This window comes from Sylvia atricapilla, chromosome 2, assembly GCF_009819655.1.
Source record: "Sylvia atricapilla isolate bSylAtr1 chromosome 2, bSylAtr1.pri, whole genome shotgun sequence".
Lineage (NCBI taxonomy): Eukaryota > Metazoa > Chordata > Aves > Passeriformes > Sylviidae > Sylvia > Sylvia atricapilla.
Genome location: NC_089141.1, coordinates 1474574 through 1499226, shown reverse-complemented (window position 1 = coordinate 1499226; position 24653 = coordinate 1474574). Strand labels below are relative to the sequence as shown.

The 24653-nt window shown below is 59.2% G+C and overlaps 1 protein-coding gene across 2 annotated transcripts; it reads right to left on the bottom strand.

Moving 5' to 3' along the window:
- Positions 1-3782: 3782 nt before the first annotated feature.
- Positions 3783-24091, bottom strand: PDE2A (phosphodiesterase 2A). 2 transcript variants are annotated; one of them, XM_066340629.1, is made up of 30 exons: positions 23979-24091; positions 13114-13203; positions 12480-12568; positions 11989-12098; positions 11508-11563; positions 11373-11432; positions 11115-11274; positions 10975-11027; positions 10411-10485; positions 10258-10299; positions 10103-10171; positions 9852-9982; positions 9612-9723; positions 9486-9525; positions 9007-9070; positions 8837-8915; positions 8576-8753; positions 7676-7788; positions 7341-7418; positions 7023-7145; positions 6749-6819; positions 6270-6392; positions 6079-6166; positions 5922-5969; positions 5740-5814; positions 5484-5583; positions 5136-5248; positions 4840-4878; positions 4586-4692; positions 3783-4404 (listed from the first exon to the last, which is right to left on the bottom strand). In XM_066340629.1, exons 1-30 carry the CDS (start codon positions 24069-24071, stop codon positions 4179-4181), a joined length of 2805 nt encoding a protein of 934 aa, XP_066196726.1. In that variant the 5' UTR covers positions 24072-24091; the 3' UTR covers positions 3783-4178. The 2 variants fall into 2 exon arrangements, with proteins under 2 accessions (XP_066196726.1, XP_066196725.1); XM_066340628.1 differs by lacking the exon at positions 23979-24091 and having other exon boundaries at positions 13114-13911.
- Between the last annotated feature and the right edge of the window lie 562 nt (positions 24092-24653).

Sequence of the window (24653 nt, the reverse complement as noted above, 5' to 3'; positions counted from 1 at the left end):
GGGTGAGCACAGACACGCGAGTGTGAATACAAAGGACGGGTGTCCTTGCACCTACACGCACCCGCACCTGCGTACCACCGCCCACGCACGCGTGAATTCACGCGTGCACACACAGATGTGCACACACGTGCACATACATGCATGCACAGGTGTGTGCCTCCACGTGCCCAAACACACATGAACACACGCATAGGCGCACACAACACGTGCGCCCGCACACACATACACACGTGTGCACGTGTGCGCACAACACACACACACACACACACACACACACACACACACACACGCACGCACTTGCGCACACTCCGGCCCCGAGATGCCCCTCCCCTCCTCCCATGGAATCCGCCTTCCCGGGAGGAACACGGCCGTCCTCCCGCCCGCCTCCTGTCGCCGAGCGGCCCGTGGCCAACGGGCTCCCGGTGATTCCGGTGGCCAACGAGCTCCCGGTGATTCCGGTGGCCAACGAGCTCCCGGTGATTCCGGTGCTACGTCAATCCCCGGCTGGAGCATCCCCTGGGTATGCCGCCCCCACGGCCACCGCGGGGCGGATGGAGGGGACTGACAATGGACAAGGGGTGTCTGCTCTGCCCCATCCTTGGGGAAACCTGCATCCCACCTTAGGGACCAAAGGACAGAGAGCAATGACGAGCCGAGGCTGCGGGTCTGGAGGGAAGGCTGTGATACCCTGATGTGTCCAGGGAAGGGATGTCACCCAAGGGCCATCAGTGGCAGAAGTGGGGCAGCTCCTGCCTGGGGACCATAAGCCCTGCTCTGGGATTTATGGTCGGAGGATTAAAGGGATTTAATCCCAGGATTTGAATGGGTGCTTGGAGCAGGATGTGGGCATTTGGTAGTTTGGGCAGTTTTTCACCCCAATTTTGGCAGCTCATGGAGCACCAGAGGATGCCAGCATCCAAGCCTCCAGGGACTTTTCTTCTGGGTATCAAACGCCCAGGATAAAGCTGTCACATTGAGCTGCGATGGAAGTGCTGCATTGATCTTGGGTAATAAATTGCTCCTTAGTCAGATGGCGGGAATGCAAACCACAGCCCTGGTGCACGGATGATGGGCACACTAAGGGATCCCCTCTGGGACTGTGCAAGGATGGCTGCAGGAGCCAGAGGAGCAGCTGGATTCTTCCCCAGCCCTGGAACATTTCAGGTGGGAATGGCACTGGGACCAGAGCAGCTGGAGCACTCAGAGGGGATCAGTGAATCCTGGGGCATTGGAGCATTCCATGAGAGAGCAACATCCAGGGAGGAGTTGGAGCTTCATGGAGGGGTCAGAACTACATGGCCCAAGCTGGATTCTCGCCCTGAGGGTGATTTTGGGGTTCATAAGTTTTAACTGGAGCTCCCCAGACCCCAACAAGGCCACCCACCAACCTGTCACGGGGAGGTTGACATATGAAATTTATTTAGGAAAACCAGAACCCACCAAAAAAAAGAGAAATAATAATAATAAAGAAGGAGAAGGAGGAGGAGGAAGAGAAACAGTAGGGGGAAGAGGAGGAAGAGGGGGAGAAGGAGGAGGAAGACAAGCAGGAGAATAAGAAAAGAAGGAGGAGGAGAGGAAGAAAGAGAATTTATCTCCTCCTCAGGCTCCATTGGAGTCCAGAACAACCAGTGCCGCAAGACAGAAAGACAGAAAAGCTGGAGAAGGTTTGCACACCCACACACGCCTGTGCACACTCGTGGGTGAGCTGGGCTGGGTGCGAGTTGCACTCCCCAGTATTCAGAGGGGTATGTACAGGGGCAGGAGCTGGGAAAGCATTGACTACCTACACACACCAGCAGCAGGGGCTGGAGAAGTGGGATACAACTGGGAAACGGGCATCCTCGTGTGCCCCCACCATGGTGTGGTACCCGGGATGCAGAACCCAAGCGCAGGACACTCCCACATCAATTGGATGGAGAGATCCACGCGGCATCTGGCATCCCTGGATCAGCACTGGGATGCAGGGACTGTCTTGGAACAGTTGTACCTACTGGCATGTTGGTACTAGGGCTGTACCAGCGTCACAACGGGGATGGAACTGCTGTCCTCTTCTTGCAGCTCGGGGGTTTGCTGCCTTCTGGGAGCATCCCCACCCCCTATGGCAGTGTGGGGAGGGGGAGAAGAGCTTAAGGGGGGTCTTGGAAGCAAAGCCATGGGCCAGCAGACAGACTCAGTCACCAGGTGGGTCCCACCAGGGTTTGGGCAAAGCATCTCACTAAAGGCATCTCCGAGTAGGTAAGGCAAAAGGAATTCAGGTCACTTCATCCACGTGGAGCAGCTCAGTGGTGGGGTCTCCCATTGCTCCTGCAGACAGACACTCCACGTATCTCGAGCACACAGGCAAGTCATCGCTTACAGACAAGCCAAGGAGAGAAGCAGCCGCTGTGTAGCCCAAATCCAGGAGGGACCTGCTGTGGCACCGCTGGGGACAGTGCCATGGGATACTGCAGAGGAGTGGGGATGGGGCAGCAAATGGCCACATGTCCACTCTTGATCCCAACACAACCAACAGCAATGCCTGCAGTGCCAGAATTTTACCACGCTGCTCCCATCGCCTTTCCCTGGGGTGGTGGTGGTGGACTCATCCGGCTCCCACAAACTGCATGATGCAGCCTGAGGGCTCAGTGCACCCTAACCTCTCAAGGCTGAGCACCCCCTCTCAGCCCCAGCCCCCTCTTCAGCTCTGCCCCAGCAGGGCAAGCTGCTCCCTGCAGTTCCCCTGCTCTTGGGTGTTTCAAGTGGCTTTAGCTGGGGTGACAGAGCCCTGGGTCACATACAGCTGGTCAAACCCTGGAGGCTAGTGGAGCCCCTGGGACTGAGAGGGTCCGGATGGGTTGGATTGTGAGACTGGAGAGACCACAGGAAGGTCAGCAGGGTGTGTGCACAGTGGGCTGTAGGACAGGAGGAACCAGAGGAGAGCATTGGGGTCCATGCATGGTGGTCTGCAGGACCAGAAAAACCGCAGAAGGTTGGTGGGGTGCATGCGTGGCAGTCAGGACAAGAAGGGAGTCATGGGAGAACACCAGGGTCCATGCATGACCAGATAAACCATGGTAGGCCAACAGCATCCATGCATGGTGCCAAGTAGAACCAGAGGGACCACAGGAAAATGGCAGGGTCCATGCATGGCGGTCTGCAGGACCAGAGAGACCACAGGAAACCAGTGAGGTTCGTGTCCAGTGGTCTGCAAGACCAGAGAGATCCCAAAATGTCTGCAGGATCCATGCACAGAGGTTGGTATGGCAGGAGTTGTGAAACCACTGTGAGCCAGGGATGCTCACAACATGGTCACCAGAGAAGCTGCTTGTAGTGAGGAGGCTCCCAGCTGGACACCTCAGAGGAACACCAATGTAGTGGGGACATTGCAAGGACATGTATGGGACCAGATGGAGCCCCTGTGGAGCACAGCCTCCCCTGTGCATGCAAACCAGCAGCAGGACCCCCCAGCCTTGGCAAGTGTGTAGCCCTTGTAGGGGACGCGGTTGTGTGGTTGCATGGGACTGGGCTGTGTGAGAGAGATGAGCCCTTCCATGGGTGAGTGGGTTCAGGGGTCCTAGAGGGGCTTTTAGCCAACAGGTGCTCAGCAGCTGCTAGGAAGAGGCCAGAGCTGGTTCTCTGGGGTGGAACTCAGCATGGCACATCCCCATGGCCGTCCCACTCTAGTGTCTCTTCCCTCCTCCAGCTGGAGCCAACCTTCTTCCATGGACCTGATCCATGGCAACATCCCCCATAGATTCTACAGCCACCCCACAGCTCTGCTACTGCTCCTCACCACCCTGCCCCACACACCCCCATGCCATGGTGACCGACCACTCCATGGGTGCTTCCACCAAGGACATCATTCCTATTGTCACCCCATGGGGACAGGACCTGCAGTCTTAAGGCAGCTTAAAGCACATCCATCCCCCAGCCCCACTGTGTCCCTTGGTGCTCCCAGCCACCAAGGCAGTTTCCCAGGGACCACCAGGTGGACAGGACACCTGAACTCCTGCCCCGGAGGGAGGAGATAGTCACCCAGTGTTGGGGAAGGACGGGTGGTGAGTGCTGGCAGCACACAGCCCTTGCTGTAGTAGTCCAGAGTCACTGATATCCCCCCAAACCTCCTCCCCACGGGCTGGGGGATGAGGCTTGGGGATGCTCCCGGCCCAGCCGCGGCTGTGGCCCCCCCATCACCTCCCTCACTCAGCCCCAGCCTCAGGAGGCTGCCCCGCCTCAGGTTCCAGGCAGCCGTTGAGCTGGGGGTCAGGGGCTTGTGGGTCATATTCCTCATCCAGAAAGTCCAGGGAGTTGTTACTGGGCAACCCCCGGATGGTGAATTTGTGGGAGACCTTGGTCCACTGCTCCCGGTTGCTGGCCACCCGCTCGTAGAGCTCCGCTGCCTTGGGGAAGAGATCCTGCAGCAATCTGGGGAGTGGGGGATGCACTCCATCAGCACAGGGCTGCAACCCACTTAGTTAAGTGCAACCCCATGCCCATTGCTTGGAACAGCCCCCAGCATCTGCCAGACTTCCCAGAAAGCACCCCATCCCGCCCTAAGGGAGGTGGGGGGGCAGGGGGTCCTCCCCATCCCGGTTCTGGGGCTCACTTGTAGATGGGCATGGCGATGTGCTCCATGAAGCTGATCTGCAGCTCGGGGATGTAGGCTTTCTCCCGGTCCATCATCTCCAGAGGGCTGTTCCCCATGGCTTTCTCCTGCAGGGATGGCAAAGCGGAGTCAGTGCCAGCGACACTTTGCTCCCATTCCCAAGCAAGACCTCTCTGCTCACTGCCCACACCCCCCATCCCATCGGTGCTTTCTAGGAGCACTGGCCAAGCCCAGCCCTGCCGGGTGGTACCTACCAGGTCACCCTGGGAGAAGAACTCCTTGTAGATCAGCTCCTGCAAGAGATGGGTGTCAGCACAGGGGGTGCAGCCTGGGATGATTCCCCATCTCCCCTGCCCTCCAGACCCCTCCCCACAGCTCTGAATCATGCAGGGACATGGTCCTGGCTTGGAGGGACTGCTGCCATGGTCCAGGGTCCTGCATGGAGGGACCCACTCCATGAGGGGAAGGTGTATGCCTGGGGACATGCAGGTGGCCTACGTGGGTGGTGAGGTGGCGTTTAGGGAGTTTGGCTCCACGGTGTGGCACTCACTGCAATCTTCCTGGTGGTCTTCCAGCCCTTGGTCTGGTCAGAGAGGTCACAGGAGGTCATGAGCAGGCAGAGCAGCAGGCTGCGGTGCTGCTTGTTCTTGGGGTCATATCCCACTGTGGGCAGAGTGTGGGGCAGGGGTTGGGATGGGGGCCTCATGGCAGAGCTCCATAGCCCCCATCACGCCACACATGAGGACTTTAGGGACAGCCAGAAGTGTGGCTTTTTCTACCGTGTCACATCCCAGCCTTTATCACACACGACAAAAGAACCTCCTGTGCCACCTCCCAGCCTCGGTGGGATGAGTTCCTAGCACCCCTCAAATCCCAGTCTCCATCCCAGGAGCTTCACCTTCTGCCATTTTCTGGAGATCCTTGAAGATGCGGAGGTGGTGGGCCAGGTCAGTGGCCAGGATGATATCCCTCATCAAGTCCAGCATGCGCTGGTAGTCCTGTGGGCAAGGCAGTTGCCATGACCATCTCTGTGCCCCTGCCAGCTCCCACATCCCCTAAGACCCAGGGATGGGGAGCAGGAGGTCTGCAGAGGACACAGGGGCTCAGCACGGGCAGGGCGTGGCCTGAGAGAGGTGTTAAGGTGGGGGGCTCACCTTTCGGGAGAAGTGGTCAAAGATGTTGCAGCCTTGGCTATTGAGGATAGCGATGGCTTGGGCAAAGTGGTGTCTCTGTGGGAGAAGGCAGGACCGTGAAAGCAGGCAGGGAGCAGGCAAGGGTGCTGCCACACAGCCAGAACCCAGGAGAGCTGGGCAATGAGAGATTTGGAGGATCTTACCTCCATGACAGAGCCCTCTGAACTGTAGAGCGCAGCCAGGACTGATTTCTGCAAGGCAGAGCAGCTGGAATGATGGAACTATGGGGGTAAAGACCCCCACAGCTGTCCCTATATCCTCCCTTCCCCCTTGCCCATCCCAGCCCTGGGCTCGGCTCACCGAGGCCACCTGGAAGGAGTTATTTGTGCCTCTGTGGTCCAGGTCGTGGCACATGCAGGAGATGAAGAGGGCAAAGATCTCGATGTCTCTGGGGAGGGGGAGGAGGGAAACTGAGGCAGGCAGGAGAGCAGGGAGCACCCCAGCCAGGCCAGGGTGTGGAGAACAGGGACAGGGATAGCACCTGGCCTTACTCCAGGTAGTTAACGAGCTCCAGGTTCTTATAGAGCAGGTAGCAGAAGTGGGAGACGGAGAATGCGTGCATCCAGTTGTGGTAGGGAGGGTCACGGTACCCCTTCTTCACCATCAGGCAGAACCTGGACAGGGGGCAAAGCCATGCAGGGGGGTCTCACCCCACGGGGACCTCCATCTGGCCAGATGTCCACCAGGCAGGCACGGGCATGAGGATGGGGATGAAGATGAGGATGGGGAAGGGTTGGGGATGGGCAATGGGAGTGGGATGGGGACAGGGAAGGTAGACAGTTATCTGGATGGGGTGGGCATAGGGATAGGGATGAGGATACAGACAGGGGACAGAGAAGGTGGACAGTGGTGAGGATGTGGATGGGACGTGTGTGTGGACGGGGATGGGGAAGAGGAAGGGAATGGGGAATGTGGATGGTGATGTGGATGAGGATGGAGACAGGGAAAGTGGACAGAGATGGGGACTCACCTGGTGAGTGTCTGACGGTCCATCTTGTAGTTGTTGATGAAATTCATGTCCTGCAGCATGCTCAGGATGGCCTGCAGAGGGGACAGGGTGTGTGGCAGGGAATGGCAATGCTCAGCAAGGTCCCCAGCAGGCCACCCCCACCCCTTCTCAGCAGGAAAATGCTCAGGGGTGCAGCCACATCCCTTCACCCCAACACCTCAGGGTTGGGATGTATGACCTGACCGAGGGCAGGCAGGGCATGGTGGCAGTTGAGAGTTGTCCCCATGGTCCTCACCATGGAGGTGTCATCCTCAGGCAGTGAGCGTGGGGTGTAGGTGAAGCTGGCAAAGTTGGGATCAATGGTGGACACAGGCTGGATGCCTTCACTCAGCAGTTTGGCGTACTCATCGTCGGACACCTGCAGGAGGCACAGCCAGTGGCCCACACTGTGACCACGTCACCAAGTGTCCCAAAAGCCACATGAGCCACAGTGAGAGCAGAGAGCCCTGGGGTGTCACCACCAACAGCTGTGTGACCCCCCTGGAGTAAAGTGTGGGGGCCTCATGCTGGCAGCAGGGGTCCCATCCCTGTCCCTGTCCTCATGCCACCTCACCTTCATGTGATACATCATCATCTCATTGGCCAGGTGGCTTCGGTACTGCGCCTCATTCACCTTCTTGTACAGCAGGGACTGTGGGGCAGGATCAGAGCATGGCAGTGCTGGGGGTGGGCAGACACCCTCCAGCAGCCCCAAGCCCACCCTGGCACCACAGCACATCTTTGTGCCCGTGAATTCCCTTCCCATCCCGTGGCCACCATCCTTTATCCCCAGTGGTTGGGGATCACACACACACATATCCCCCCATCCCCACCCCTCTGTGCAGTGGCAGAGCTGGGAGCCCACCTTGTGTGTGACCCCCTCCAAGTGGAGGACCCCCCAGCACATACATGGGCGATGCTGATGCCGCAGTAGATGGAGAAGGCAGTGGCCAGGTCCTCGTCAAACTTGCTGAACCAAGGGCCATTGATCTTGTTGACCAGCTCTGCCACCCCAATGACCTCTGGAGCAGAGGGGGGAGACAGCAGGGGTGTCAGGCCCTTGTGCTGGGGACAGGGTCATGTCTGTATGCTGGGGACAGCACTGTGTCCGTGGGCTTAGGGCAGGGTTGTGCCCAAGTAGCAGGGACAGTGCTATGCCTGTGGGTTGGTGACAGCATGACACCAACATTCTGGGGACAGTGCAGTGCCCAGGGGCTGGACAGAATCATGGCCACGGGCTGGGGGACAGTGCTGAGTGTCTGTAGCGGGACAGGATCATGCCTGCAACTATGCTGAACGCATGGGCTAGGACAAGATCATGTCTGTGTGCTGGGGTCAGTGCTGTGTTTGTCTGTGGGGGTACAGGATCACACCCAGGAACTGTGCCCTTGTGCCACGAGACAGCACTGAGCCCAAGGGTTGGGACAAGACCATTGTCCCACATCCATGGGACAGAATAGAGCCCTAATGCTGGGAACCATGGCATTGGGACAGGGTCATGCCCATGTGCTGGGGCTGTGCTCTGCCTACGGGCTGGGGACAGAATGGTGCCCATGGGCTGGGGACAGAATGGTGCCCATGGGCTGGGGACAGAATGGTGCTCACATGCTGGGGAGAGTGCTGAGCCAGGATTGTGCCCCTGTGCTTGAACAGGATCCATGCCCCAGGCTAGGGATGATGCTGTGCCTTGCATGCTGGGGACAGTGTCACGCCCACATGGTGGGTGACCAAACCACCTTGCTGACTAAGGCACCTGCTGGGCCAGACCTGTGCTCCCCTCTTCCCTGTGTGCCCCCATCACTCCCTCACCCTGGCTCTCGTTCTTGATGGGGAAGCAGAGGATGTTGCGGGTGCGGAAGCCGGTGCTGTCGTCCACCCCGCGGTAGAAGAGCGGGTGTGAGTAGGCATCCTTGATATTCAGGATCTTGCCAGTGGTGGCCACGTGCCCTGCGATGCCCTGGTCTGCTGGGATGCGGATCTCATAGCTCTGTGGGCAGAGGAAGAGGATCACCAGCAAGGCCTGGGAGGAGTGACACAACCCCAGGAGCCCCGACTCCAGCCTGTGCTCACCTCATCATCCACCACTCCACCATCAAACACCTTGGCCACCAGCTCATGACTGAGCCGGTCCAGCAGGAACACAGAGCATCTGCAAGACAGGCCACTGACATTGGCACCCACGGGGGAGCTCAGTGTCCCCCCGTGTCCCCTCACCCAGGTGCCCCGTCACCACCACTCACATCTCAGCATTGCTGAGGTTCCGGGCCTCCGTAATGATCTCCTGCAGCAGGACAGAGACATCATCTGCAGGGGTAGCAGGGAAGGGTCAGGGACCTCCAGCCAGGCAGCACTGCCCCCTCGTTCCCCACTCATGCAGTGAAGGCAGGGGAGGAGGGTTTAGCTCAGGGTCCCTCTGGGGGCACAGAGGGATGGGGGCTGTGTGGGGCACGTCCAAGTGTGAGCATCACAGTGGACACACACAGCTGCACACGTGCTTCTAAGAGCTCTGTGGTCATGCTACACGCATGCATGCAGACATGAAGGATCAGTGCATGCCAGGTTCTCTGCCAGCTTGTATCACCATTCCCCAAGGGGACAAGGTTCTCCCTGGCTGGGGACAGAGGCCTCAGCGCCACCACCCTCCAAGGCTGGGGGTAGGGGATGGTCATCCATTCCCCCCACTCCATCCCTCACCAAGGGTGCTCTCCGATGCACCTACCCAAGTGGGTGAAGAGGTTCTTGGCCACCTGCAGCAGGGCCTGAGGGGACAGAGAGGACACCATCAGTGACTAGAGCAAGATGGGGCACACACACACACACGTGACGTGGCCCTGCAGGTGCTCACCTGGCACTCACACTTGAGCTTCTGCTCCTTCTGGAAGGCCAGGGTGCTAGTGAGCACCGTGGAGGTGTAGCAGAAGCAGTGCTGGATCTTGTGCTCATCCGTGTCTGTGTAGCTGGCGGGGGCACACCTCAGTTCTCTGTCCCCATTTGTCCCCCCCCTTCTCCATGGCGACAATGCTCCAGCACCCCAAAAGTGAGGGGGTGCAGTCCCACAGAGAGTCCCAGCCCAAACGCTGCTCACCTCTCCCCACTCAGTTTGTTGAAGGCGCAGGCCAGTGCCACCACCTGGGAGGTGGCCCGGCTAATGACAGGGACACAGAGCATGGAGGTGACCTCGCAGCCCAACATGCTGCTTAGCTGCTTGTGCTCCTCCTGCAGGGAGAGGCGAGATGGGGCTGGAACCAGGATCCCTGGCTCCCTACAGGAAGCCCCGTGGGACACTGGGGTGACACCCGTGTCCCCAGGTGTGGGAGGGACACAGCTGGTACCCACCTCACTGATGTCCTTCAAGGTGATGGGCTTCTTATCCTCCACCACCTGCCCCAGGCGGCCAAAGGTGAGCTGCGAGGAGAGGGGACATGTTAGCACGTGGCAGACACTGCCCACCCCCTTGACCTCCCAACCCCTCACCACCTCCCCCTGCTCACTGAAAAGCTGATTTCCTCATCCAAGACACGGTCTCCCACCACCTGGAAGAGATAGGAAGAAGGAGGTGCCCATGAGGATGACACAATGTCGGGGGGGAGTCGTGTAATCCTCTGTGGGGCTCAGGGCTGGGGGACTGGCCCAGTGGCACCGACCTGGCAGAAGAGCTGGTGGTTGTCCTCAGAGACGAGCAGGAGGCAGCAGCACAGAGACTGGGTCTCCTGCTTCAGCTGGGGAGTAAGGGGAGGGTCAGCACCCCAGCCTGCCCCGAGCACTGCCAGGTAGGATCCAGCCCCTCCTCTGCACCTCTGTGCCCAGGGCACCCACATGTACCACAGAGAACCAGGTGCCCCTCCCCAGAACCTCCTCCCCGTGACTGAGCAGGTTCACTCCAGAGATTACTGATGGCAAGGGGAAGGCTGCTCACTCTGGACACTGCTGAGGGTCATACTGAGGTACAGAATGATAGAGAGCAGGAGAGGAACCTGTACGTCCTCTTAGGGAGTTTTTGGGGTGAGGGTGGCGCTGTTAACTCTGGAGAGCATTGATGGTTGTTACAAGGCTGCTTACTCTGGTCACTACTGATGACTGCACAGCTGATGCTTGAGGTTTTTCTTGGCTTTGGGGAATTTTCTCGTTTTGAAATGAAACAGGGCTCCCTGGTGTGTCCTGGGGCTGGGGGCAGAAGGGGACAGGGGGCTGGTGGAGCAACTACTCACGTAGTTGATGACCTTGAGCTGCAGCGAGGTGGCATCCAGGTCATACAGCTCACCTGTGTGAGGGTCACAGTGCCGTGAGGGGCTGAGCATGGTTTCACCCTGTCCACACACCCCACCCTCCTCATTGTCACCCCACTCACCACAGAGCTGTAGGATCTTGCAGTCCAGGTCACTATAGCTGCTCTCAGGGGCCTTCTCGGGCTTGGCCAGAGACGTCTGGGAGGAGCTGGTGGAGAGGCTGACCTGGGGCCAGGGCTGCAGCTTCTGCAGGGCTTGCAGGCGCCGGAATGCCACCAGGGCCTGCAAGGTCGGGCAGAAGGGACAAGGGACAGCGGGGCTGAGGAAAGGGTGATAGGTCTGCAGGTGGCAGGTCCCACAGTTTAGAAGGAGTCACTCACATGTCTTTCTAATGCACGCAAGTTCTGCTCGTCTGAGTCACTCAGCTGGCCACAGTGCACCTGGAGGAGGAGTGGTGTCAGGACCCTCATGTCCCCAGCCCGTCCCCAGAGCCCTGCCCATGTCCCTGCACTCACCAGGATGACGCATACCACGGCCCCGCTGTTCTTGTCCACCAGTGGGATGATGAGCACTGTAAGCAAGAGAGTGTCGGTCCCAGGTGGGCCCCAGGGGCAGCCTGGAGCTGTGGAACTCAGCTCTTGAGGTGCATGTCCCTGTTACATCCTGCTGTGTCATGACCCAGCCAGCCACCTATCCATCCATTATCCATCTGCCCACCTCCATGCTCACTTGTCCCTGAGAACAGCCCTCAGTCCCAGTGCCCACCTGTCCCTCATGCCTCCATCCTGTTTCTACCCACCTGTCTGTGCATTCATCACTTACTCACACACTGCTGTCTCAGCCACTGCCTCTGACCATCCACGGACCATCCACGCATCCATCCATCTCCTCACATCTCCATTCCCCTCCCTGTGCCTCCACCTACCTACCCACCACCCAGCCCTGTGCCCATACCCCATATCTGTCCACCAAGACCTCCCTTCCCACAGCTCCCACCTTGTGTGCCAGGGGCCAGGGGTGCTGCCAGGGGTCCCAGGTGCCGGCCAGGGAGCTCAGCAGGGAGCAGCCCCCCACACTCCAGCCGCTTCTGCTTCTGCACAGCATCCCTGCGAGGACAGGGATACTTTGAGTACCCCTAGGAAGGGCACCTGGGAAGGTAAACCATCAGGAAGGGCAGAGGCACCCTGGGATAAGGACAGGCTCAAGGACTGTGCAACACACGTTCATATGTGTGTCCCTGCATACATGCACAGCCCCTGGACACAAACATGTCTTCCTGTGCACACACAACGTGTGACCCTGTACATACACAAAGCCCCTGTGCACATCCAGGATGAAGAAGAGGATGGGAAGGGAATGGGGATGGGCACAAGGGTGGAGGTGGAACGAGGATGGAGATGGGGACAGGGATGGGAACCCTCCTGCCTTCCATGCACACCAGCTGGGCCACACACGTGTGCCCATGCCCAGGAGGTGGCCGAGCTCACCTGAGCTTCCCGTTGGGTGGCAGCTCGTGGGGTGGGTCATCACAGAGCAGCCGTGTGTCCCCATCCAGCAGGTAGATGTAGACATGCTCCTAGGGGAGAGGGGAAGCCCACACCTGTGTGCACACATCCGTGCACAGCCACACGTGTGCACAAACACGTGTGCACACCCACAGTTCCACGTGCATACATTCAGATACACCCCTGCACACACACACCTGCACAGGTGTGCACCTCACATGTACACGTGTGCACCCTCACACGTACATGTGTGCACCATTCACAGCCAGCCATGGCTGGGGGGCCCCGTGGAATGGCACTGGCACAATGCCCAGCCACCATCAGCATCAGGGTCACCAGCATCAGGGCCACCAGCATCCTGGGGCCACCATGAGCACCAGGGCCACCACCAGGGTGCTGGTGGGAGAATTCCACTGTGGGCTGGGGATAAAGAGACCTCACCTCAAGCTGAACCCCAGCATCAACCAGTGGAGAATCCACTCTCTACTCCCTCCAGGGCTTCCCCCAGTCCAGGGGGTGGTCTCAGCAACCCCACAAGCACCACCCACCCAAGGAGGATGCTCTGCTCCCCGTTCCTTCCAGTCTCCCAGGGGATGCAGGGGCACTCGCCACCTACCACAGCGGGCAGCAGGGTGACAAGGGCATGGCGGAGGGCATCCCGCAGGGTGGTGGCATCAAGAGCAGCGCCCAGGCTCAGCAGAGCATCCTGCAGAGGGACAAGAGCAGAGCAGGGGGTTACTGGGGGCTGATACCATGGGGAAGGGCGCTGTGGCACCCATCCTCTGTCACCCCTGCCACAGCATGGGTCCTTCTGCCCCCAGACCCCTTGCAGTGGTCTCCAGCCTGCCCGGTGCCTTTTTTGGAGCCAAACCCTCCTGTGTTGGTCAATGTCAGTCATGTGGGGAGGTGGGAGGTCCCCAAAAAGGGCGAGGACACTTCAGCACTGAGCCACGCTGCTCTCAGTGCTAGCCATGCCATGAAGCATCAGTGGGAAGAGAAATGGGACAAGGAGATGGATTAAAGCTCATCTGGGGATTACAACCCCACGGAGGGACGGAGGTGTTGGGACAGACACAGGGGAGTGCTGGGGGGCACAGCAGGCTCTGTGGTGTGATCCTCCCTGCTCTGCTCCTGCCTCCAGCCCTTGTCTGGGAGGCTGGGATAAGGATGACGTTATGAATCTCCGAATCAGACACTGGATAACGGTGTTGGGATTTGCTCTTCCTCTGGTCCCAGCTTTGCCAGGTGGCTCCAGGCTCCATTCCTGATAACCAGACCTGGGGACATCGTGCACCCCATGACCCCATCCAGGACAGCAGTCCCTCACAGGGCCATGCCACCCACCCACCCCAGGAGCATACTCGGCCATGGGGCCAGATCCAGGTGGCCCTGGGAGCGTGGCTGGTGGTGAGGGTGCTTCCAGCAGGAGACATTGGCACTGGATGTTATTCCAACAGGGCCGCATCTCCAGTCACTTACTCACACTGGAGACACATGCACTGTAGAATACAGCCAGGCCTCAGCAGGTGGCTGTCCTGCCATCCCTCTGTCCAGGTGAAGATAGGGCAGAGCCTGAGTGGGTCCCTTGGGTCTGCTTGGGCCATCAAATGCCGGTGGCATTCTTGGTGTGGGGACGGACAGGTGGCAGCTGGATAGGGGTGGTGGCTTTATCAGGGCTGGGAATATAGGTCCATCCCTGAAACAGTGAGGGGAAAGCTGCAGGAGCTAAAAGAAGATATTCCCAAGACAAGGAGACAGCAGCAGAGGTTGGCAGGAGGGTTTGCAGCCGAGCAAGAAGGTAGGGAGAGTGAGGGTGGGCTGGGAAGGACATCACACTCATTCCACTTATCCCACTCATCCTGCTAAACTGCTTCTCCCACTCATCCTGCTCACTTCACTCAGCCTATTCACTATATTAATCCAGTTCATCCCGTTTGATGGCTCATCCCACTCAACTCCTTGTCCCACTCGTTCTGCCCATCTCACTCATCCTGCCTGTTCCATTCATCCAGCTCAGCCCACTCATCCCACTCAGGGGCTCAGCCCACTCCTCCTGCTCATCCTGCACATCCCACTTGCTCATCCCACTAATTCCATTTGTCCCACTCGTCCCACCCCCAGTCCACATCCTGCACCTCAGAGCAGAGGTTTACCCCAACGCCCTCGTCCCCTGTCACCCCATGTCCCTCAGCCCTGAGGATGCTGCAGACCTGCTCTGGGGGCTCTGATGGGACACAGCCTGGGCCCAGAGCCACCACCACAGCCACATCCCAGTCACTGCCATAAACAGCCTTTCCCTTTCCTGTCCCACTCCCAGCAATCCACACCATCCAGGCGTTAGTCCACTTTGGGTGGGGGCTCCTCCAGATCCATCCCTACCCCACAGATGTCGGGATGTTTGGATGTGGCAGCAGTGGCACAGGCATCCCCAGCACCAGTGGAGAGAGGAAACCATCAGCCACCCCACGCCTGTCACCAGGAATGTCACTGGTACCCACTGAGCCAGACTGACACAGCCCTGTACCTGCATCCAGTGGGGCAGGGACCAAAGCTTTCCCAGGGAGAGCTCCCAGCACCTGCTCTGCATCCTGGCTTCCACAGAGGGCAGAGCTATGGTAACACTTCCCAAGTGAGGGTTAATTCACTAAAACAGGAGGAAGCACATAGGGATTGCAATTCCTAGCTGCTGAAGCAGAGTCCAACACCCTCATCCCAAGTGCTGCACACCCACCACCTCTGGAGGGAAATGCTGTCTAGAAATGGGCGTGGAGAGAGGGCTTTGGGGACAAATCCAAGGACAGGGTGTGGGCAGGGGATACAGCACGGCATCGCTGACAGCCCCAGGAGCTGAGCATGCTGCTCCTGCAGAGCAGGTGAACAGCACCCTGTCCCTGTCCTGTCCCTGTCCTGTCCCCATGGTGCATACACGTGGCCCTGTGGGGCACCCACCCAGGAACTGTTGTCACCTTTTCTCTGGGTGCTGGTCTCACCTGCCAGACTCCTGAGCTGACAGGATGCCCCATGGAACCTCAGTGCTGGCAGGAATTTTGCCAGCTCTCCTTGGGCAGCATCCCACGGTGCAGCACAACGCCAGAGCCCTATCAGCCTCAATATTCCCACTGAGCTGAAGATTAATGACACCATTCATCTCCAGGAGTAAGGATTTGTCTCTGCTCCAGCGTGGACCCCCCACTCCAGCAAAGCCAAATCCTGCCACAGGCCAGCCTCCAAAGCACGACCTGCTCTGTTCCTCATGGAAAATGGCCCTTTTTCTCCCCTGCTGGTTTTTCCCCCTCTTTTCTGCTTTGGATAGCTGCAGCAGCGGCAGGAGGTGGTGAGGACCCCATGCACAGGCTCCCCAGCCCCATCCCAGCCTTCCACAGACCCTGCTGGGATTTAAAGGCAGCTTTTTTCAGCAGAGGGAATTCACCAGCAGTGAAAACATGACCTTTTTCAGGAAGATTAGCCACGTCTGTCCCCTGCTCCCCGACACCAGGGGTGGAAGCTTGGTTTGTCCCCCATGGCACCCCCAGCTTCTCTGGATGTTTGTGAATTAGAGAAATCCCATCCTGGCCAGCTTCCTCTCTAGAAAGGTTCCTTTCACACCTGCCATGTGGTGGCCTAGAGGAGTTAGACACTGACCTCACAGGGTCTCAGGTCTCTGAGCTTGCACTCCCTTCCCCTTGCTTCTGGGAGATGAATGATGGAGGCCCCTCAAGGGTGAGGAGGAGCCCCCCAGCAGCAGGCAGAGGCTGGATCCAGCGCAGTGAGGCACCCACTGGGATATTCAGCCCTGCTGAGGTACCTGGAGCTTGGAGTCTCTCTCACCTGAGCACTTAGTGAGGAGACTTTGCATGAGGCAGAGCTCCAACCAGGACCTGCTACGCACTGGATTCCACTTTAACCATGGAGAAACAGGCACAGGGAGCCAGGCAGCAATACTGGGTGCCTGAGAGTATCCTGCCCCCAGAGGGGTGCTGAGCAGAGCTGCAGGACCCTGCCTTGTGAGGGGATGCTAGGCTGGGAAGGCCCCAGATGGATCCTGCCATCACTGCCAGAGCACCCATGGGTGCTGATTCTAAAGGGGGATGCTGGCAGCAGCCCAGGCTTCTGTGGCAGACTCCTGCCACAACCCTCCCCAAGGAACCTCGAGGAAATGAATCATCTCCCTCCCGAGCTTCCAGCCCAGCTTTGCTGTAAAAATTCCAAGTAAATGATCTGCCAGAGGTGAGCTTGAGCTTGAGGCATCCATGGCACAGTGAGCCCTCACAGCTCGCTCAGCTCCTGCCCTCCAATGGGACTTTATCCATCTGTGAATGCAAGGAAAATGAGCCCAATTAATTTTGGCAGTGGATTAGTCTATTAGCCCCTGCCTGAGCAATTAGCTTTGGGATGGAGCTGGACATCGTTCTGTCTGGACAACTTCACCCCCAATTGCTGGCCCCAAATGAAATCAGAGCATCCAAGATGCTGAGCGTGCAGCTCCCGGTGCCTGTGGGCACCACATCCCACTACCCACACCCCATGGAGACGCTTCCCAGTGGATTGCTCAGGCTGCAAAGGGATTGAGATGCTTGGGAGTACAGAGCACAGCAAGGAGGGGTCCAGGGCAGAGCAAAGGACCCCGCTGGAGCCTGTCTCACCAGCCCCAATGTCTCTCACAGGGGTTTTGCAGATTTCGAGGACAGAGGAGCTGTTCCCCAGGGAATTCCCTACCAAGCAGAGCCCTGGATGAGGAGGGGGACTATGTGGTCACCTCAATGCAAGGCTGAGAGCCAGGGCTTGGGGCTTAGGGCTCCCTCCCACTGCAGACACGATGCATTTTTTTAGCCACCAGCCTCTAGATCTTGTTACATTTGACAGGCGAAAAGCAAAATTCCATCTGGATTCCTGGGAGGCAGCCTACCTCCACTCGCTCAGCCCCTCACAGCTCCCTGTGTCCCACCCACAGGGTGCCTGGCTACCTGTCCCTGTCCAAGTCCAAGGGCTCCCTACCCAACCCTGCAGGCAGAGACCCCCATCCTCTCTCCCATGCCCCAGCTCTGCCTTTTCCCAGCCCTTTCCAGGGAAAGTGATGGGGAAACTTTCTCCCCTCCTACCTCCCCTTCAAGGAGGAAGATGCTGCTTCAGGAGCCCCTTTTTCCCCCCACCCATCACACCCAGAGTCGTTCCCAAGCGCATGGGGACAGATGTCCCTGCCTTTGTCACCTCTCCACTGCATGGCTGCAGGGTGACAACACCACGGGGAGCAGCTGATCCCCCTAGGCCCCCCAAGCTGAGCCACAGCTGCCAGCAAACACCCAGCCTGCGCCCGCACCGCCCTGCCCAAGCATTTGCTGAGCAATCTGGCGGCATTAAAAATATCCCAAAATATCCCTGAGCCGTGATTCATCCTCCTCTCCCACCTCCAGCAATGCTGAGCTGCCCCGGCCCCACTCCAGTCCTGGGGGGCTGCTTTCCCCTGGCTGCTCAGCCTCGTGCTCCAGCCACGGTGGTTAAATATAGCCAAGCTCTGGCTGTGTGTTGGCAACACCAGGCTGACAACAAGCAGGCAGGAGATCACCAGCTTCTGGCAGTGGGGTGTGAGTGGGGAAACTAAGCTAAGGAGCAGGGAAGCGACTCCTGAAGGCAGCATTTTGCTGTCACCAGCTGTACTGCGGGCAGAGTGACGCTGCTAAAACCCCGTCACCCTGTCCTCCACACTGCTCCTTCCCGAAGGCACAATTTCCCAGGGAATCCTCCCCACAGAGCTGGGGAAATAGGGGCAGCATCCTTGTTCCAACACCCCCAGGAGCATCCCTGATAGCCTTCCACTCTGCCACGGGCTGAATGACACTGCTGACACTGTCACCCCCCACACTGCTCCAGGCTCCTTCCCTCTGCCCCACAGCCACAATTCCCCAGGAAATCTCCGTAGGGCTGAGAGAACAGAGGAAGTATCCCTAGCCCCCAAAGCAGCACCCCTGGTAGCCCTCCAGCAGTGTCCCTGGAGCAAGGTCCAGGGCAGCAGAGGATGGAGGGATGGATGGGAGGTAAAGCTGGCAGCTCTGCCCAACTCCAGCTGGGAAGCCATCCATCCATTTCCTCCCAGCACCACTCTTAGTCCCAAATTACATTGCTTTAATCTAATCAGGCAGCAACAACCTGTAACACGGTAGCTCCTTAATTACCTCATCTTTTCCAGGGGATAATGAGGGCAAACAGGAAGGAAACACTTCTGGGATATCTCTTGTCTCCTCATGGTCATTTGCCTGGGGTCCTGGTGCAATGTCTGGATGGGAAGCAAGGGCTGAGGTGCAGGACCCCTGTCATGGAGCCACCCAGTGATCCAGGCTGAGGATTCCAAAGGCAGGAGGACGCAAATCTGTAGAATCAGCCATCTCCCCAAAAAAAAAGCACACAAGTAGCCCCTCATGCCTGTGCCTACCTCAGTTTCCCTTTCTGTGGAGGTTTCCTACCTCAGTTTCCCTTTTGTGGAGGTTTCCTACCTCAGTTTCCCTTTTGTGGAGGTTTCCTACCTCAGTTTCCCTTTCTGTGGAGGTTTCCTACCTCAGTTTCCCTTTTGTGGAGGTTTCCTACCTCAGTTTCCCTTTCTGTGGAGGTTTCCTACCTCAGTTTCCCTTTCTGTGGAGGTTTCCTAACTCAGTTTCCCTACCTGCAAAGGCTCACGGCCGTGCAAGACCTGCTTAGGATGGCACTAGTGTTTAGTCCAGGTGGAATGAGCCGTGCTGAGCCCCAATGTCTCTCTGCATTCCTCACCCCATCCTCCTCCTCCCCCCTCATGCCCCCATACATCAGCCTCCCTGCAGCCTGGCGTGCTTACACTGCCCAGGACATTTGCACAGACCATTTGCACATGGAATTTCTACAGCCTGGAAGCAGGCAGATGCCCCTCCCTGAGGATCCTGCACGTTCTGAGCGGGATATTTTGCTGAACCAAGCGAATTTCCTAACCTCTGGCAGCTCACAAGTCCTTGGGGTGCTCCTAGTCTGTCCCCCCACATCCTGGCCTAGCCTCCCGGGGCCAAGAGAACAGGGCCAGAGTCAAGGTTGCTTCCTGTTGATGTCCCTTTGTTGGGCAGGACAAATCGGGACAGCAGCCACACTCCTCAAGGATTTCCGTCCCCAGAACATCGTGGCCTTCTTGGAACAGCCGGCTGGGCCACTAGCCTAATGATCTGTCACCAGTTTGTCACTAATTAGTTCACTGTTGTAAGAAAGATGGTGGTGAGGGCTGGGGGTCTCACTGTCACTTGTCTCTGAGCAGTGTCAGAGAGGGGGAAAGGGACCCCACTCAGCCCCCTGCCACTTGTCCCCAGCCCACGTCAGAGAGGGGCACATGGATCCTCCTACAGCAGCTGCAGGGAAACTGCTCCGTGCTTAGGAGAATCCCTGGGATGCAGGTGCTTTCACCCCAAAGGACAGAGACACCCTGGCACCCAGCTGGCACCAGGCTTTGGGTGCTGGCAGCGCTGACAGCGCTGGCATGATGCACATTCCTGGGACATGGCACCGTTGGAAAACATTTCCCTGGCGCACAGTCCCCTTCCCATCCACGCTGGCCACCCAGCTGGGTTTCCAGGACTTTCCAAGATGTTTTCTGGTGGATTAGCCATGCAGGGGTCTCCGTGCCTGGCTCTGCTTGGGAGCAGCATGGCAAAGCTCTGGGGATGCAGCCAGAGAGGGGCTCAGGGGACATCTAGGTCCCTCGGGGAGATAGGAATCAGTGGGATGGGAAAGGGGATGCAGCATTCCCAAACCCATCCGTGCATCCCCTCCTGGTACTGCTGGTGCTAATGGGATCTGCACAGTGATTAGGGACCTCATTTATCAGCCTCTGATGGGATCTGGGAAAATTGAATTCCTGGCCATCTGCAGCTGGGGAGGAATTCGATTTGGGCAGTGCTCCGGAGCAGGGTGTGGGGGAGCAGAGCTGCCCCTCCCCAAGGGGTTCCACTCTGTCTGTATTTTATTTACTGCTCTTATTTTCCATGCATGAGAGGGTTCAGGGGTGGGATGCAGCTCTTAATTGCCATGAAGGGGGTCCAGGAATTCGGGGGGGTCTCACTACTCAGATGGGGAAATTGAGGCACAGGCAGGAGAAGCCCAAAGCCCATTACATGGCAGAAAAGATCACAGTGCTGGTGTTTAATGTGTCAGCACCCAGCTAGGGGTTCTGGCCACCAGCCCCCATTTGTCTCTGGGGGGTTCCAAAACTGTGGCCAGGGCATCCAAAGATTCCAGACACCCTGCATCTGCCAGAACTAGGCCAGGAGCAGTGATCTCTCCTGCACCAGGAGGAGGGAGAGCCAGGAGCTAGCTCTGCTCTGTGGCATTTTCCACCCCATGGCTCCCTCGGGCAGGTCACCACCATCTGTGGGGTGGCCAGGGTGGGTATACAATGGGATTAAGCTGCAGAGGTCCCAGGCCAGTCCCCAAATCCAGGGACTCAGCTGCCAGAGGGCCACTCTCCAGACCCAGGCTTTCAGGGGACCCCAGCCCATCATCTCCCTGTCAAATGTCACAGCTTGACTCCAAAAAGCCAAGGTCACCCACGGGGCTTATCCCATTGAGGGGAAGATGCCACCATGTCACCCTGCAACAGGAGCATCCTGATCCCAGCTTCTCACTGCCCAGGGTGCAGCAGAACTAACCCCATCCAGCTCCTTCTGCTTGGGGTGCAGCAGGAACACCCCCGTCCCAACTCTGCCACCTCAGACCTCCCTTCCCAGCTGATGTCACGGGGCATGAGAGCACCTATATCCCAGACCCCACTGCCCCTCAAAAATCAGCATCAGGACACTGCAGTGCCAGCACAGGCTGATTTCAGCTGCAAGCAGTCACTCCTGGAGAGCCCCACACCTTTGGCCTGTGGGGACCACCTGGCTGGGAGACACTGGGGTGCAGCCACCCACCCCAGTTTTGGGATCTGGCTCTACCCCCCCCGGCCCTGCTGAGTGTGGGAGGAAGCCAGCCCTGCCGCATGTAATGGAAAGAAGCTGCCACTGCCCTTTCCTCCCCTTTATTGCCCTGCTGATGTGTTTGTGTCTGCCAGAGGAAACGCAAGGACAAACGCCCGCATAGGCATGTCCCCTCACTGCCTTCAACAGGTCCTCAGCCCACTGAACACGGCTGGCCCCACACAGGGGGAAACTGAGGCAGGAGGAGCCCCATGATGCTGGCCTAGCCCCCCCAGTCCTGGCAGGTCAGTGAAGGTGGCTGAGTGAGCCCCCTCCCAATCCCCGGGGACGGCGTGTCCCCCCTCCACCCCTCCTGCTTCTCCAGGCTGTGAACATGTATCAATTAGGCTTTGATTCATGAGCCAGTCCGCAGGTAATTGCATTGGAGCTGGTGGCAGAGAGGGAGAGGAGGAACAGACGTTCTCAGCCTCACCCCACTGCAGGGTGTTGGGGGGTAATAACGCCCCAAGCCCTATATCTATATAGCCCCTATGTGCCCCCCACCCAGGCTCGGAGATGGGAGTTCCAGATGCAGTCAGTGCATCTGGATGTCATGGGTACAGGGCTCTTGTGGTGTTTTATGAGCTGTTCCTCACCCACTCTGGGCTAGGATGTGCTGGAAAAGGGGCAGGATCCATCCCCACCACTCACTCCTCATACATCCCGAGTAACATCCCATCACCACTGCGGCCTCCCATGCCAGAGATGGCTGGGGCTACATCTCTGCCCCACTGTGTGACCCACTCCTCCTCTTTGTTGCCACCCCAGCACTGGGGCTCTGGGTTAAAAGCAGCCTGCCCATCACCACCCTATCTGGGTGGGTTTTCTACCCCTCAGGCCGGGAGTTGTGGCTCCTTACCCCCCCAGATCCCCTTGGGGGCTGTGTTGGGGGTTCACAGCCTGCCCAGCTGCCAGTGCCCTCCTCGGCCAGTCCAGTTGGGTTCTGTGAGGCTGGGACCCAGAGGGATCACAGGGAGCCCGGTGTGATGAGGAGTGTCACATCCCAACGCCGTGCTGAGGGACACAAGCCACCACCTTCCCACCCGGAGGAGGAGGAGGGGGGCTCGTTTCCCCCCGCCCGGGCACGGGCCCTGCTCAGCCTCTTTCTCTCCGTCAGCAGCTTTCGGCAATTTCCCGAGAGCGTTTCCTTCCCTTCGTTCCCCAGCTTGAATCTCCCGAGTTCTCGCTCCTGTTTTAAACCCGCAGCCCTAAATAAGCCCCCCCCAAACAGCTGTACCCCCAGAGTGACCAAGGCCACGCTTCTCACACCCCAAACCATCGGCACACAGGTCAGGGATCCACCCAGGCCAACACACAGCGGCGAGAGGGGAAGACCCCTCCTCAAAATCACCCCCTCCCCGAATTTGGGTGCGCTCGAAGGCGCAAGAGCAGCAAGGACCCAAGTGTTTTCTCACCCACATATTGAGATGCAGCCTCCATCTCCCCACAACGTGCCGCTGGTGCCGGGAGGGCGGGGGGCTCAGAGCTGGGTGCTGCTGGGGTGCTGAGGGGCTCCTCCCCAGCACACCCACCCTGGGGTCCGCCCGCAGGACCGGCTCTTGAGGCTGCCACCGCCAGGGGTACGGGAGAGGGGGGACTCCAACCCCCCCAGACATTCCCAAGCAGATGACCCCCCCAAAAACCCCCCAGGACAGAATGAACCCTTAGCCCGAGGCCACAGACCCCCCGAGGACCCCCTTTCCCCAGGGTGGCTCACGGTGTCCTGCAGAGTGCCCATGGCGCTGCCCGGCTCCTGGCGCGGCTGAGGGAGGCCCTGAGGGTCCCCGCGGGACCAGGCCGCCCCCCCGCTCCCAGTCCAGCCCATTTCCTCCCGGGATCCCGCCGGGATCCGCACCCCCCAACCCGCTGCCTCCTCCCTGTGTGAAGCCCGGAGTGTCCCCAAGCGTCGGGTGGGTGTGTGGGGGCACCAAACACCACCGTCACCCCCCGCCTCGGGAGGCCACATTCGTGCCTCAGTTTCCCTGTCGAGGTATCCCCATGGGGTTTTCCCTCATTGAAAAGGGAGAGACAAAGGTGCTCGGGAAAGGCCCCTCGGGCCCTGGTGTGGGAAGGGATGAGGATCCAGCAAGCCCCGGCCCCCAACCCCGGCCCACAGCACACACACACGGCACCCACCGCCCCCGACCCACTGGGGAGGGAGGCCGTGGGATGGAGGTCCCGCGGGGACAGGAGCTGGGTCGTGCTTTGGGACGGGAGGAGGGTCCCGGGTGGGAGGAGAGGTGCTTGGGGTGGGGGTCCCCAGTGACAGGGCAGGTGACTCGGGTGTCCCCGGTGTCAGGGGCTGTGGGTCGAGGTCCTGGGTAGGGGCGGAGGCGTGTCTGAGTTCCCGGGCGGGGCGAACGGATTGAGGGTCCCGGGTGGAGCGGGAGGTAGTTGGGATTGGGGTCCCCAATGGGAGGGGACGAGGTCGGGACATGGAAATCCGGGTTGAGAAAAGAAGGGTTCCGAGCGGGAGGGAGGCGCGGAGGAGCCCTCGGGGTGGAAATCCCGACGTCCCTACCTGTAGCGCTTCGGGGCCGGGAGCGGCGTCCCCCGCCCGCAGGAAGCCGCGGCTGAAAAAGCGAAGGAACGCGATGAGGAGCCGCGGCACCATCCCGGCACCATCCCGGCACCATCCCGGTCCCGCACACCCCCGCACCGCCCGCGGGCTGCGGGCACGCCCCCGCCGCGACACGCCCCGTCACGATACGTCCGATGGCTCACGACACGCCCCGCACCTGCTGTGTGTGAGTGCCAGCCGCTCCTCGGGCTTCGGGGCGCCGAGGATGGGCGGGGGGATGTGTGCGGGGGGACAGGGGCTCGGACATCGCTCCCCAACAGGAGATGGAGGGCCCCGGTGTGGGGCCAGGGCGAGAGGCTGGTCCCGATGTGGGAAGTGGGTCGGGGTGTCACTCCCCGGGGCTGGGAGGGGCTCAGGGGTGGCAGTCCCAGTGTGGGGTGGCGAAGGGGGCGCTCAGGCTGGGAGAGGATCAGAGCATCGCTCTCCAGTTTGGGGGGCTCCGCTCTGGCAGCGCTTTGCTTGTGGGGCAGGTACAGGCTCTGGTATCTGGGAGGGCAACAATCTCCGTCCTTGTTAAACCCTCTCCTCGTGGGGAGCGGGCCAGGAGTTCCCCCCTTGCCCCTTCTCCCTTCTGGGGCATGTTTTACCTCCCAATAAAGCGATCCCTGCCGCCTT

Excerpts from the sequence above, each read along its gene's own strand:
- PDE2A (XM_066340628.1), bottom strand. The coding sequence starts at position 13,395 with ATGACTGACATTGACCAACACAGGAGGGTTTGGCTCCAAAAAAGGCAC. Across the intron at positions 9,526-9,611 it reads AGCTCAAGTGTGAGTGCCAG|GCCCTGCTGCAGGTGGCCAA; the intron begins GTGAGCACCTGC and ends CTGTCCCCTCAG. Across the intron at positions 9,071-9,485 it reads GAACCTCTTCACCCACTTGG|ATGATGTCTCTGTCCTGCTG; the intron begins GTAGGTGCATCG and ends CTACCCCTGCAG.